Here is a 13,525-nt window from a genome sequence, read left to right as displayed (position 1 = left end):
GCTCCGCGCAGGGGCGGGGCGCCGCTCCGCTTTCCCAGCGTGCACCGGGCGGCGGCTGGCTGGCCACGTCCCCGGGCCACGTCGCTCGGTGCCCGCTGAGCTTGCGCCATCTTCCCTCCCCGGCTCCGGGCTGCGCTGCTGCCTCTGCCGCCGCCATGAACATCTTCCGCCTCACCGGGGACTTGTCCCACCTGGCGGCCATCATCATCTTGCTGCTCAAGATCTGGAAGAGCCGCTCCTGCGCGGGTGCGTGCGGGAGGCCGCCGGGCGGCCGAGGGGAGGGTGGCGGGACCAGCCGGGCGGCTCTGGGCCGCAGTGCCAGAAGGGAGCCTCGCCGGGGGCTAGGCGAGGTCGCCGCATTCGCGCCGCGACGAGAGGGTGCTGCGATCGCTTCTGCCGCGCTTCAGGCACCGCTCCGTGGGGAAAGCTCGGCTGCGTCAGTGGGGTCCGCGGGGCAGTATGGAGGGGTCTCGGTTACCCCGCTTGGCCCGGGAGGCGGCCCTGGTGAAGTGGGGAAAGACGAGGGAAAGGGGGATTGTTCCACTCGGAAGCACCCGCTGAAGAGTCCCCTGGCGGGAGGGCAGAGCTCGCCCCGAACAGGGGAAAAGGGACCATCGCTCGGTGTAGAGAAGAGGGGGCTCAGCTCTTGTCCTGACCGGCCTCCTGCTTAGCTCAGCCTCCTCCAGAGCCAGGGTGTGGGGAAGCGGGCGGGCAGCCGGGGGGAGGAAAGGGGAGCCGCTTGCCTCCCAGGTTGGGAGTGTACTTGTGGGAGCTGCGATTCTATTAGAGGTTGCCATTATTTGTACTTTAATCCCTGGGCACCGCCACCTCTGCTGTCCCCGGGAGGGTCGCTCCTTCCTTATGTAACTGCCCGGTGGCGAGCGAATGAATGGGGAGGCAGGTTTGGAGAAGGGGAGGAGGGAGGAATGCGTCCCCCGCGGGGCGGGCAGCCTCCCTCCCTTCTCTGCGCCCGGCCGCTTCGGGAAGGGAGATGGAGCTTGATTCTCTCCTTCCCTGGCAGCGCACAGCCTTCCGTCTGCCTCGCTGCTTGGCAGCTTTAAGCGCCGTTTTGGTGCAGCGCTGGGAATACTGACTTGCAGTTTGCAGATCCTGAAGTTTCTCTCGCTCCCTCCCTTTTTCCCTCCGCACTGGTGTGCGTTCGCGGCCGACTCACGGGCCCGCTTCTTGCCCTTTGTTTTCACCCTCGCTGCAGTAAGAATCGTGGTTCGTGCCGGTTTTAAGGGACCAGTGGTGTTTTCTTCGTGGCATGACCAGCTGCAGTGGGAAGCTGTGGCAGAGAGATGCCGAGCTGGAGTGAATAGGCTTTCAGTGGAGATCCTGGCCTGGTCTGACGTGGCAGCGGGAGAGGTGTGGCGGGGAGGGAGCTGTGTCCCGGCCGCCCTCCGGGCTGGGCGCCGGGAGAAGCCCCACTCCTGCGGCTCCCCTGCCAGCTCGGGTGGGAAACGCTGCTGCTTCCTCCCGTGTTCTGTACGTGCTTGCTCGAATTCCCTGTGATGTGGTTTGCCTTTTCTCTCCTAGTGTACGGTGTGGTGGTTGGAGGGAATTGCAAGCATCTCTTAAAGCTGCAGAATAGCTGATTTCTTTCAGAGGCTAGGAATTGCTGTAAGTCAAAATGAGCGGTTCAGTGCTCGGCCTGTTACCTGGATCCAGAGCACCTACCCTGGGAATACCATTTTTGCTATGGACTGGGGTTTGACTGTGAGCTTAGCTTTGCCTTCTCTCTAGTGAGCTTCTCCTTCATTAGTAACAGTCTCCTTCGTTAGCTGAAATCAGCTTGCCATGTGTTGACATTCAGATACTGCCTTAATGCTGTTGATCAGATGTATGTGTAAATTATTCAGTTAAAAGTATGAATAATTAGCTTAAGCTGTGATCTGAAAGAACTGGGAATGGGGAAATGAAAGAGATTTGCTCTACAGGTAAGAGGAGGTACAAGTTCTGCATGTTTGACTTCTGGTTGCTTTTTGCTAATCACTTGATAGCACAAAAGAAAAAAGTACAGTGAATGAATAGCTTTGGTTTTTAACACATGTAAAGTAAAAACTGTTCTTAACTTCACAAAAGAGTTTAAGTAAATGAGTCCGTGGACTGAGTGCAGTGGTAGCACAGAGCTATTGTTTATAAGGTCATGAAGCACAGGAACCTTCCTGGCTCAAGGTTTAATGGATCAGTCTGTCTGGATCTGGGAGGAGAGAGCCTGGTCTTCTCCAGCTATTCTGTAGAGTTTTGTCCTCTCTCTTACTTAAGAAGGACAGTGAAGATTATCAACAAAACAGAGGTAATGATCCAAAAGCTAAGTATCTCTTGCTGTCTGAAAAGAAAACGAGGAATTCTAGTGCAAAGATAAAACTCAAGTAGGATTTTAGCCAAGAGATTAAGTGACCTTTGGACATGAGATTATTTACCCAGCATAGTACAATGTAATCTAGTCCCATCTTTCTGCCTAAAAAATGATCTGATGTTGTTTTCCTCCAGCGAGTGGTGATTGAGGATCCCTGTTATTAGGGATTTGTTCATAAAAAAGTAGACTCGTACCAATCATTGTCTTTGGTACTGCATTCTCCAGCACAGAAAGGTCAATGGACCAGTTTATCTAAGGCACTCAGCTCTTCCCTTCGCCAAACTGGCCAGTGTCCCTGAGCATGAACATCCATGCACGGACCCTTTCAGAAGGAAATGTCTGCTTTTAATTTTCCAGAGAGGAACAAATGAAACATGGATGTGTTTCTGTGGGATTGCTCTTCACTATCTTCCAGTTCTGCCTGAATCCGTGGGAGTAAATAGAGATCCATGTTACTTCTGTGAGATAAGTGGCTGAGACCTAACAAGTTTGTCTAGAATGAGAAGCAGCACCTCAGAGGGGCATGGAATTTTATTTTTGGGGCTCGATCCTTTTCCTTGTAGTGGTTTGTTGTCATTGGTTGTGGTTTCTACTAATAAAAACTTCATAAATATATATAGTAGCATAAAATATGTTTGTAATGCCAGACAATAATAACAACCACCCGAGTGTTACCCGTGGAGCAGCTGCTAAAAGCCTGCTGTTGGCGGCTTTCTGAGATTGCTTTGCATTGCTCGTTAGAGCAGTTAATACGTTCAATAAGCACATGTACCTCACGCGTACTGGTGGCTAGAGAAGGGGGGTAGGCCAGCCAGCTGCTGCTTGAACTGCACCTCTGAGGCAGCAGAAGCTTAACAAACAAATAAAGGCTTCTAGCTGATTGCTGAGCTGTAGGGCTGTGATCCATGAAGAGCTGGCAAACCACATGGTGCCGACTCCTCTCTTCTGCTTGCCTCTGTGTGTGTCTGAGGCCTTTGTTCCAAGAGGAGCTCCGAGGCCTGCAGAGGCAGCCGAAAGGAGAGGAGACAGCCTGTGTACCTCTGCTGCAACCTGCTGTTTTCTGGTGACACATCAGCCCCTGCTTTTGTGCTGGGAGAAGGCACTCCTCTAACTGAGGAAAGAGGCGAGGCTATCTGCATTTTGAAGCACTCCTGTTTCCTTGTTTTCGGTCTTTGACACGCTTTTTTCCCCCCTAATTTAGTCAATATGTTAAAAAGGGAAGAGGGGAAGGCAAATCACGGCGTGATTTCAGAGCTGGCAGGGAAGCAATTTTTTGCATGACTGATTTGAGTTTCCAGATTTAGAGTTTGGAAGAATGTTTGTCTCTTCAAATAACAGCTCAGAAATAATTACTAGAAGCTGTGGAGAATGTAGCAGGTAACTCCATTATAGACTTTGTGTCCTAATTAGGGAATTCATGAGACTTGAAGAATCTTGTGCTTCCCAGCGTTGTCATGTTCAGACTGTGTTTTCTGATCCACTCCAAGTCAAAGGAGGTTGTTTGCGCTGAATTGCTGCCTGAAAATTGATTTGCTTTTCTCGGTGTCATTTGTCAAGTGATAAAGGTGACCTGCAGTTGCAGGGCTGTCAAATGATGTGCTTAACACTCTAAAGTAGTGTGCATAGTAAATATGTAATACTTTTGCTAGGGAATGTAGCTTGTCTGTTAGAATTGTGTTTATGTATCTACTATGGACCAGATCAGATGCTGTGTTGAAACTCGAGGCTGTGCTTTGCCACAGACTGTTGCTGCTTTGTCTTTCCTCAAAAAATGCTGCTTTAGGTAGGTTTGGAGTTTCTTATCCCTCTTTGAAGGAGAATTTTGCTTTTCTCAGTTGTCAGATTTGTGTTTAGTGCTGGGTTGATGTTTTTATTTACTTAAATGTTTTTACTTGAAAGTGCAGAATTCATAATGTTAGTATTTTAATAACAGAATCCAAGGAGTTGTGGGTCTGTGGCTGATGTGGACTTCAGACTGTAGGAAGCTACTTTTTTCAAATGCTTCCAAGAGTCTATGAAGTTTCCATGACAAAGTATGGATTGCTTTTGCCTTGGGAAAACTTCCAGTTGTAGATGTTATGATCTGCAGTTCATAGTAAGTAGTGTACATACTTCACAGTTAGGCTACCAGCTACTGCCTGTTGCTCTTTACCTGACTCACAATATCAAAAGTAAGTTAGATGAGAAAGGACTACAGTTTCAGCTCTGCTGACCTCCTTGGCTCTGAAAATCAGCTGAGCTTTTGAATTAAAGTTTCATGCTGTTTTAGCCAAGCTAGGGTGCAGAAGTCGAAGGAGTTTTTCCATGAATGGAATTGAAACCAAAATGAGAGATTTGAGTCCTTGAAACTTGAGCCCAGAGCTTGGGAAAAAGAAATTTAAAAAGGTGTTTATGTAGCTCAAGAACGAAGTAATGTTTGTGGCTGTCAAAGGACAGGGAGAAGGATGCGAATAAGGTTAAGGTCAGTCTCAGTAACCATAAGGTGAGTGCTGTGGCAGGAGTACAGGTGTCTGCCCTAAAGCTTTGAGTTGTGTCCCATTGGTACACAATTGATTACTTGGTTCCTACCCCTGCCGTGGTATGGATCTTGCTTTCTCCCAGTTTTCCTGTTTCTCTGTAGGTCTGTGGTTTCAGATTTGCCTAATCTAGCCTACTTAGTGTGACTATTAGTTTAAACTTGGCTTTAGGGTCTGTTCCAAGAGCGTTTGACTATTCTGAGGATTAAAAATTCAGTGTAAATTATGAAAGTCATAATAAATGACAGCTTTTAGGTTGTGAGGGGAAGGTGAAGCTGACAAGGGCTTAGAGGACTTTGTCAAGTGTATTACTTGTATTTATGTGACGATACTCTCAGATGCAAATTTATAGCATTATCAATAATTAGTGTCTTAGGACTTCTTTGCTGTTCACAATTGCTTGCTAAAGGATATCATGCTGAATAATTGAATGTAACTATATGCTGTGGTGTGATGCTGGACTGTAATCTGTGCAGGTAGATTACTTTGCCCTGTAGGTTCCGACCTTAGGACAGTGCTTCTTGCTGAGAGCTTTTGTTGGCCTGAGAGAGGGCTGCAGCAAGAGCTGTAATGTCAGTGAGCACACCGGGGATGCAGCTGAGAGACCTGCTGCTGCTTTTGCAGTGTAGTTCTACTCTAAGAAATGCCAAATAATGGTGTTGGGTTTTCCTTAGTCTTTGGGAAGTGTTTTGCTTTCGTTTTGGGGGGTTGAGGTGTTGTTGTTAGCATGGGGTCACTATAATACATGCAGCTTTGGTTTGTGGTTTCACAGCCTGCATAACTGTAAGGTTTGAGGCATTTGCTGTTTCCTGTACTGCAGGTGGTACTTCAGGCTCACCCCAGAGACGTTTCACTTACGAAAGCTGCAGACAAAAGTTCCTGAGTTGTTTCGGCCGTTCCTGTACTTGATGTATAAAGTCCCTTCATCCGGGGCAGGTGCTCAGTGTGTTTCTTAAGCCAGAGTGACAAGGCAGTTGGTAGCCATAGCAGATAGCCTTCCTCCTGATTGCTTTATGGCACTGTTAATAAAAGCCTTTCTTGGCAGTATCTCAGTGTAAGGGGACAAGGATTTTCAGCCTCGTGTCTTAACTCTGCCATAGACAATATTTTTTTTCCCCTCTCGTTTTTTGAACCTTATTTCCATGCTTAGCTGAACAGAGCCAAATATTTTCACCCTGGATGACTGAAGACAAAAATAATTGGAATAACAAGAGGGAGGCACAGGCTAGGCTGTTTTGTCCCCCCACTGTGACACACCATCAGTATTACAGAGCAATGTCTCACTTCAATTTTCAGAAGCTTTTAGTGACTGACTGTGCAAAGCTTTTATGCTTCTAACTCTGCTGTGGTGGCTGAAGTGAAATACACATTTTGATGCTGGGACTTCAGCCTAAAATCAGAAGTTACCTTGAAAATGCAGTGCAGCTGGCTGTCATTTTAGCTCCCTTACCTCGGTCTGAATTTTGTTACAGTACGTAGTACCAGCTGGTTTTGTCAGTTTGATGTTTTTTCTGCCCTCTTCCGTGTTGTTGGTTAAGTTTCTGAACTGAATTACCTTAGATTTTGAAATCAGTGTATTCTCTAAAATCACGTTGGTGCTGCACGCTTTGTGATTATCACTGGATCTGTAGTATCTATTGCCCTTGTACCTTTCCAGCTATTCAGCACCTAAAGAATGTACTTAGGCATGTGACAGCACTCTCAGAATTGAAAGCTAATGCAGCCTTGCTGCTGAGTGACCAATGATAATGCAGGACAGACAGTGTCATCTGCAGAAACACCTCCTGCAAGTTGTGTTCTATGAGTAACTCCTAAATCTTGTGTAGTGCAGGGGTACTTCACTGCTGCTGGGATACATGAACTAGCAGTGCTGTTTGTACAGCTTGGAAGCCTGGGTTTCATCCTTATTTTGTAATCAGCTTGCTTACAAATAAAGGGTATGTCCTTTCTCATCCTTGGCATCAAGTGTTTTAAAGCACACCATCACCTTTTGAGTAATGAATTATTTCCTTTATCACTTTAGGTATTTCTGGGAAAAGCCAGCTTCTGTTTGCAGTGGTCTTCACTACCCGTTACCTGGACCTCTTCACTTCATTCATTTCATTGTATAACACATCTATGAAGGTAGAGTATGCTGCTGAGTCAGAAAAGCTGGTAATGTTGCATGCAGGGTGGATAATCTAATTGATAAAAGCCTCTTTAAGGGCTCACTGCACAGTTATTGCAAAATAAATTCTAGACAGGTTTTGGATAAAGAGTGTGGAGAATGGACTCAAAACCTTACTTTCTTTTTACATTTTACATGCAGGGTTGAAAACTGTTAATGTGGGGAGTGTGACCCTTAGAACAAATGCCATTTGGGTTACTGAAAAGAAAAGCTTTTGGGGGGAAGTGGTTGAAATACATCTTCTTTCTCAACTGAGACATGAGAGCTTAAGTAAATCTCTTTTTAGCCACGACAAGCTAAATTAGTATTCAGAATGCATTGCCAGAATGGCATCTAGTGTCTGGTCAGAGGCTGATTGAAAGTTGACAGGAGAACGCTTTCAGGAATGCAGCTTCCATCAGATTATACCCATTCACTGCCCACCCAGTGTCAGCAAGCACAACTTTGGTTTCTTTATTTTTTTTAATCCTGCAATTTCTGACGCAGAGCACAGGAAAATAAAGCAGTAGACTGGGAAAATGCAGTGTGTTCGTGGCCCCAGTGCAAGCTAATGCATTTGAGGCGCTAGAGCAGACACCTTTTCAATCCTGTGCTCTTGGTGCTCTTCAGTTGTAGTTCAAAGGGTAGTAGTATATCTTTGCCAGGAGGAAAGGCTAGGTAATCAGTACTGCAAAACTTACTGAAGAGTAATACTGCAACAATAAAATTGCAGCTCTTAAACCCACTCATGCTGCTGTCTCTAACCAAATCAAATGTGCATGTTTAAACTTTAATACTAACAGTCTAGATGAACTGTGGATTAAGGAGAATATTTTTCAATCAGAAGCTTTTTGCCTCTGAGTGCTGAGAATTTTGAGAGGTTTTGTTGGTTCCACTAAAGGAGCAGCAAGGGTTTTTGGCCATTTCTTTGTTGGTTATGGTTCAGGGTCTGCTCTGCAGCCCTCCTTCCCAGAGAGGGAGTGAATATGGGAAATGACAGCTGTGATATTCAACTTCATACTAAACTGTCCACTATTGAGGGATCGGTCCTCTGTTCAAATCCAGTATTCACTTGCAAAATGGAAGCCTGTATTACAGTTTAAAGGTTAATGCTTGGAGAGACTGCTTGATAATAGTTGTCTTATCAGTTCTATTTAGTAACACAAATGAGTTTATCCAGAGCATTGCTATATAAACTTCCTAACTTGAGAAAAATGCTATAGTCAATAGCAAAAAAAAGTTTTTTTCTTTAGAGTTACTATCTTCTTCTGTGTTTTTAAAGAAGTACTAAACTACAGTTGCTAACTCAGTGTATTTGTCTGGTGGTGATCATCAGTTATTCAGGAAGATGAGTTTCCTCTGTCTTCCAGGAGTACATGCAGAAGTCCACACACAGGCACTAACTGCCCTTCTTAATAATGACACTCATATTTGAGATTTGTAGCATTCTGTATCTTGGTTTCTTTTTCATGGTACCTGTATCTGAGTATTGGATGCATTTCTGCTGCTGCACTCTGCAGACATTTCTCTATCATTGCTTTATTGTGGTATCTTTAAAAATTAAAACTTTTTCAGTGTCCAAAACCACACTGTAGTTCTTTAACAAGGAGCTGGGGTTCTTTCACATTTTCTTAGTGTCCTCTGTGACCATACCAGTTAGGATTAGTTTTGGCTTGTAGTAGGATTTCCCTGTGTTAGATATACCTTGCTCTGGCCCTTTATTCTCAGTCAGCCAAAGTGCTAGTGTGGTAGTCTTTGGCTTCTGAGCTCCTGAGCATGGTATTTGCAGCATATTTTAATCTGTGAGCAGCACTTCCAATGAAGAGTATCATCTGCAAACGCTGTGGTTTTAGTCTGTTACAACTGAAAAGTAAAGAAGCTACGTTTAGTGCTGTAAGTAGTTTGCAGTATTTAATCTTTACTGTAAAACTGAGGCAGAAGCTGAGCTATTTGTCTAGTCTCTACTGTGTTTTGTTGTCTGCAGGACAGTGTGAGCTCTGTCCTGATGATGGCAGACTGACTTTTAGAGTCAGGTATTGGCTCTGGTTCTGTTCTCTCTGCAAAAGAAGGTTGTTGGCCTGTTCTGATTGTTATGGCACAGTAGACTCTGTAGCTGTTCCCCATGGAAGCGATAATGGTGGACATCATGAAATTGAAACTGGCTTCTGGTTGAGTGCTTCCAGCAGTCATAGTTTTGCACTTTTTATGGTTGGTGGGGAATGTTGGCCTCTTGCCCCTTCTCAGAGTTTAGAGCTGTTTAAATACGGAAATCAGATTGGCTACCTTGTGGTGTGTTAAGTGACTTCAATCCAAATGGGGTGTACTGAAGAGGGGTTTAATTGCCACATGAGCCACACCACTCCCAGGCTTTGTGCATGTGAGCAGACTTCTTCCATCATTATTACCTGTATGCACTTGCACATTGTTCAGGTGAATGGTTTAGTTTAGGTCAGTGCCTCCCCTGCAGCAGCAGAAGGGCTTAGTCCTTCTACAGTCAGTTACTTAGTTCTGTCTGCTTGGGAAAGCATCTTCAGAGAAACTTTCAGACAGTCCCTTCAGCCAGAGACAAGGTGATGTTTTTAAAGCAACACCACCACCACAGCCCAGTGTCGCTCAGTTGGAGTTACTACTCTGCTGGGAAGTTAAACATCACCATGTAGCCTGGAGTTGCACAAGCATGTAAGTAAACAATACAGGCAACCAAAAACTGCTTATTCCTCTTAGTGTATTGGGAGGAGTGTTTGGTGAGTTTGAGCTAATCCTGTAACCTCTGTGCTTTGTTTTGTGTTTTCATTCCTTGCTCTTTAGCTCATCTACATTGCTTGCTCATATGCCACTGTGTACCTGATCTACATGAAATTTAAGGCCACCTATGATGGGAACCATGACACATTCAGAGTGGAATTTCTGATAGTTCCTGTTGGTGGACTCTCATTTCTTGTCAATCATGACTTCTCTCCTCTGGAGGTGAGTTGACTGTGGGCAGGAGGTTATACACTTCTTTCTCTAAAATATTTATAACATGAAGATTTTGAGGCTGGCAGAAGAACGCTTAGTAGGTTCAGGCTAATCCTGTTTCCTTAATGCACCTTTACAGGGTAGATTCCTGTGAAAATGTAATGCACTTCAGGACATTAGCATTGTTATTAGCATTGATTGTTTTGTCAAGCAGATGATGGTCTTTTCCCAGGTACACCCTGATGGTTACATGAATTCAAAAGTATCCTTCCTTTTGTGTTTGTTCAGATGCTCCAGAATGTAATCTGTAACTAGCTGGTGCCACCTGGTGAAAATGAAAGGAACGAAAATACTTCTTGAGTTTGTGGAATTGCAAATGACCTGCAGAGTGTTAGAAAGAATTGGGCTGGATTTGGAATGCAGCTGTGTTTTCCTATCAGAAAAAAAAAACCAACTCAACGTTAAAAATTTAATTACAGAATTCAAACCCACAAAATAGAGAATAAATTCAGATGCTTATTTGAAGTCTGCTGAACCACAGTTTTATATTTTGAGTTTCAAAGCTTTTTATTAGAAGGTGAAAGAATTTTAATTGCAGCACTTTGAGGCATTATTTTACATTTTGCTCTGTATTGACTCCTGCTTTAAGCCAATAGATTTTGAAAGTTGGAATTGCGTAGAAAGAAAGGACTCCATCTCCTCTGCACCATTTCACAGCTCTGCAAGGTGTATTGCAGGATCAACACATCTTAAGCGTGGACTGATGGATGCACATAAGACTACTCAGAATTAAACCTACCAGCTGCTATACCTGCCAGCTCACCAGACAGCTGGTTTGCAGAGCCTTTTTTCAGCCAAGAGTTTCGTTGTATCCTCTTGTGGTTGATTGTGAAGCTTTCACTTTTTTCCTCTTGCATAAGGCCTTGAACAGCCACGTCTAGTGAGGCACTCCTGCCCATGCTGTGTAGGTTGGAGTAGATGATCTCTAAGGTCCCTTCCAAGCCATTCTGTGATTGATAATGTTTTGGAGTCAAGGCAAATGCCTTTTGTGCTTCCATTAGCAGTAAAACAGTTGAATGTACCTGTGGGTTTTGTCTGTTTTTTTTCCTTTCAGATACTGTGGACCTTCTCCATCTATCTTGAATCGGTTGCTATTCTCCCTCAACTTTTTATGATCAGCAAAACTGGGGAAGCAGAGACCATCACTACTCACTATCTGTTCTTCTTGGGTCTGTACCGTGCCTTGTACTTAGTCAACTGGATTTGGCGCTACTATTTTGAGGGATTTTTTGACCTCATAGCCGTTGTTGCTGGCGTGGTCCAGACTGTTCTGTACTGTGACTTCTTCTATTTGTATGTTACAAAAGGTAAGTAACATTGTCACTTCTGGCTTCACCTTGGGGAATGTAACAGCTAACACCTTCACCGGGATGTGTTGCATTGATGTTGCTAGGTGGTTAATGCTGTGTGCAGATGCTTGATCGATCTATCAGTTACACTCCCTGCTAGTGCAGGGCGTTTCTGAGGACTGGTTTTGAGTGTCCATAGGAAATAGATGCGTGAGTTGTCTAATTAACTGGTATTTAACATGCTTATATAAAGTTTATGTTCCTGACAACATAGAGAGTTTTGTGTGGATTACGTGCTTACAGACCCCTTTCTCAGTGTTTTTAGTAGCTTAAGAGTCCAAAGGACTTTGTGTGTTTATGCAGCCCATTTCTGATGAGTGCATGAGCAGTTCTGCTCTCGCATTCCAGCTTCCATCATGTTAACTACAAGTGTTGTTACTCTAAGAAACTGTGGTCCTAGGCTGGAATGTGCTACAAGGATGAAAAATGAGTATTCAGGGTGCCATGAGGGAGCAGGACTGGAATGGTTGTCAAGTCATGTCTGCTTTACCAGGATGTGTGGAAGAGAGGGAGAGAGGCAAACTTGAGAGGGCTGTCTGCAGGGCACCCATTTTGTAACAGAGTGACCACATGACAGGTTTTGGTCCCTTTGGAGTGTTAATTATGTGTTTCTCCTAGATCCCATCTCTGTTTTGCTAACTGCTCTCTTTCCTGTTTTTCCTTACAGTACTCAAGGGAAAGAAGCTCAGTTTGCCAGCGTAAGTGCCAAAAAAACCATCACCAGCATCTGTCCTTTTGGATGCTTGGACAGAACAATCCTTATCACAAGCAAAGGTGAAGATGCTTGAGACAGAAAGTCAGAAACAGCTCTTTATAGTGCAGGTAGTCATCAGCGGCTCTGTAAGAACAGAGGAAAAACAACCAGCAGATTTCTGTTTGATGCATCTTGCCTTTATCTTTTTTATTACTATGTATAAAGATTTTTTACATAAAGAAACTTATACTGTATTAATAAATTCAGTGTATGGTTTCAATTGGAATCGTTCCAAAAGTGAGATTTTGGTGAGATTGTTTATGACCAGGAACAAGTGCAAACTTTTTTTTGTTTTAATTTTCAAGAATTTCTTTGAAATGACTGATTTATTTTTGGTTTTTTTTCCCAGTGCACAGCTGTGTGCATCCTTGATGGATGGTAGTCATCTGTTCTTTCCCTTTGATTCGATTTTCATTCCACTATATTTATTTTTTTTCCAAAAGGTGAATATATGTCAACTCTGACTCTGAAACCACCAATGTTAGATGTGTTGTGCTGGTGCCCAGTCTTTGTGCCATCTGCTGACATGGAGTTCCTTATATACAATACCTGCGTGGTGCCCGAAGGGGAGCACTCGCGGTCCGTAGTTGTTCCCCTTCTTAAACAGGCTGACAGCAAGCACAGCGTGAAGAAATCTGTTGAGGCTGCAAGGATGGGCCCTTTGCTGTCTTGGCACGGTGTTTGGGAAGGCTGTCCCGATGACGAAAGCACTTGGCAGTGCAGGTTGTGCAGGGGAAGAGCCGCGGCTGTGGTGCGTCGTGGTGAATACTCGTGGCTGTGTTCTTCCTTCAGGAGAAGGTGGTTAAACATCTTGAATGTCCAGCCCTGCTGCCCATTGCAGAAATGGGAGACTTGCAACTTGTTGATTACAGTAATCTGTAGGTGACCGTTTTAAACAGCATTTACTTTACCTTTTAATGGATGCTTTATAAGCAACTGCCATGTTCAGCTTCGAGTGGTTTTTGATGTCACTTTTGGACAATATATTTTTTTTTTTATAAACTTCTCAAAATCAACAGCACCAGTTACCATTCTTTATCCTTTAAATGATTCCCTTTTTTTACTGAGCTGTTGCATGATTTATCCTGTGTTACCATCCTCAATAAACACTTTATGAAATGGTGAAAATCTTGGGCTTTTCTTTATTTTACATTTGCCAATTCAAGCTTTCTGGTAGCCTGAGACCAGCTGAAAAGTTGTTGCAAGGAGGCATTGCTTGGTGTCTGTGTTTGCTTTACTGAAATAGGAAGTTTTGTGAGGATGTGAGGGACATTATCACCGAATGCAGCAGCGGTAACAAGATCTGCTTGTTTAAGAGCATAGTTTCCAGCCCAGTGCTGTTAAGAATTCGGTGCTTTGTGGTTTTAGCCCTTGGGGATC

General features: G+C 44.4%; 1 protein-coding gene across 2 annotated transcripts; it reads left to right on the top strand.

Moving 5' to 3' along the window:
* The first annotated feature begins 31 nt into the window (after nt 1-31).
* KDELR2 (KDEL endoplasmic reticulum protein retention receptor 2) lies at nt 32-12,371 on the top strand. 2 transcript variants are annotated; one of them, XM_064153784.1, is made up of 5 exons: nt 32-246; nt 6,902-7,002; nt 9,833-9,991; nt 11,097-11,349; nt 12,059-12,371. In XM_064153784.1, the coding sequence occupies exons 1-5, from the start codon at nt 156-158 to the stop codon at nt 12,091-12,093; spliced, it is 639 nt and encodes a 212-aa protein (XP_064009854.1). In that variant the 5' UTR covers nt 32-155; the 3' UTR covers nt 12,094-12,371. The 2 variants fall into 2 exon arrangements, with proteins under 2 accessions (XP_064009854.1, XP_064009855.1); XM_064153785.1 differs by lacking the exon at nt 32-246 and adding an exon at nt 1,367-1,488.
* The last annotated feature ends 1,154 nt before the right edge of the window (nt 12,372-13,525 follow it).

The sequence above is a fragment of the Pogoniulus pusillus genome, chromosome 13 (assembly GCF_015220805.1).
Source record: "Pogoniulus pusillus isolate bPogPus1 chromosome 13, bPogPus1.pri, whole genome shotgun sequence".
In the NCBI taxonomy this organism is placed as follows: domain Eukaryota; kingdom Metazoa; phylum Chordata; class Aves; order Piciformes; family Lybiidae; genus Pogoniulus; species Pogoniulus pusillus.
This window is presented reverse-complemented; position numbering and strand designations above follow the sequence as displayed.

Coding starts and splice junctions, on each gene's coding strand:
- KDELR2 (XM_064153784.1), top strand. CDS start 156: ATGAACATCTTCCGCCTCACCGGGGACTTGTCCCACCTGGCGGCCATC. Junction 7,003..9,832: donor TGTATAACACATCTATGAAG/GTAGAGTATGCT, acceptor CTTGCTCTTTAG/CTCATCTACATTGCTTGCTC. Junction 11,350..12,058: donor CTATTTGTATGTTACAAAAG/GTAAGTAACATT, acceptor TTTTCCTTACAG/TACTCAAGGGAAAGAAGCTC.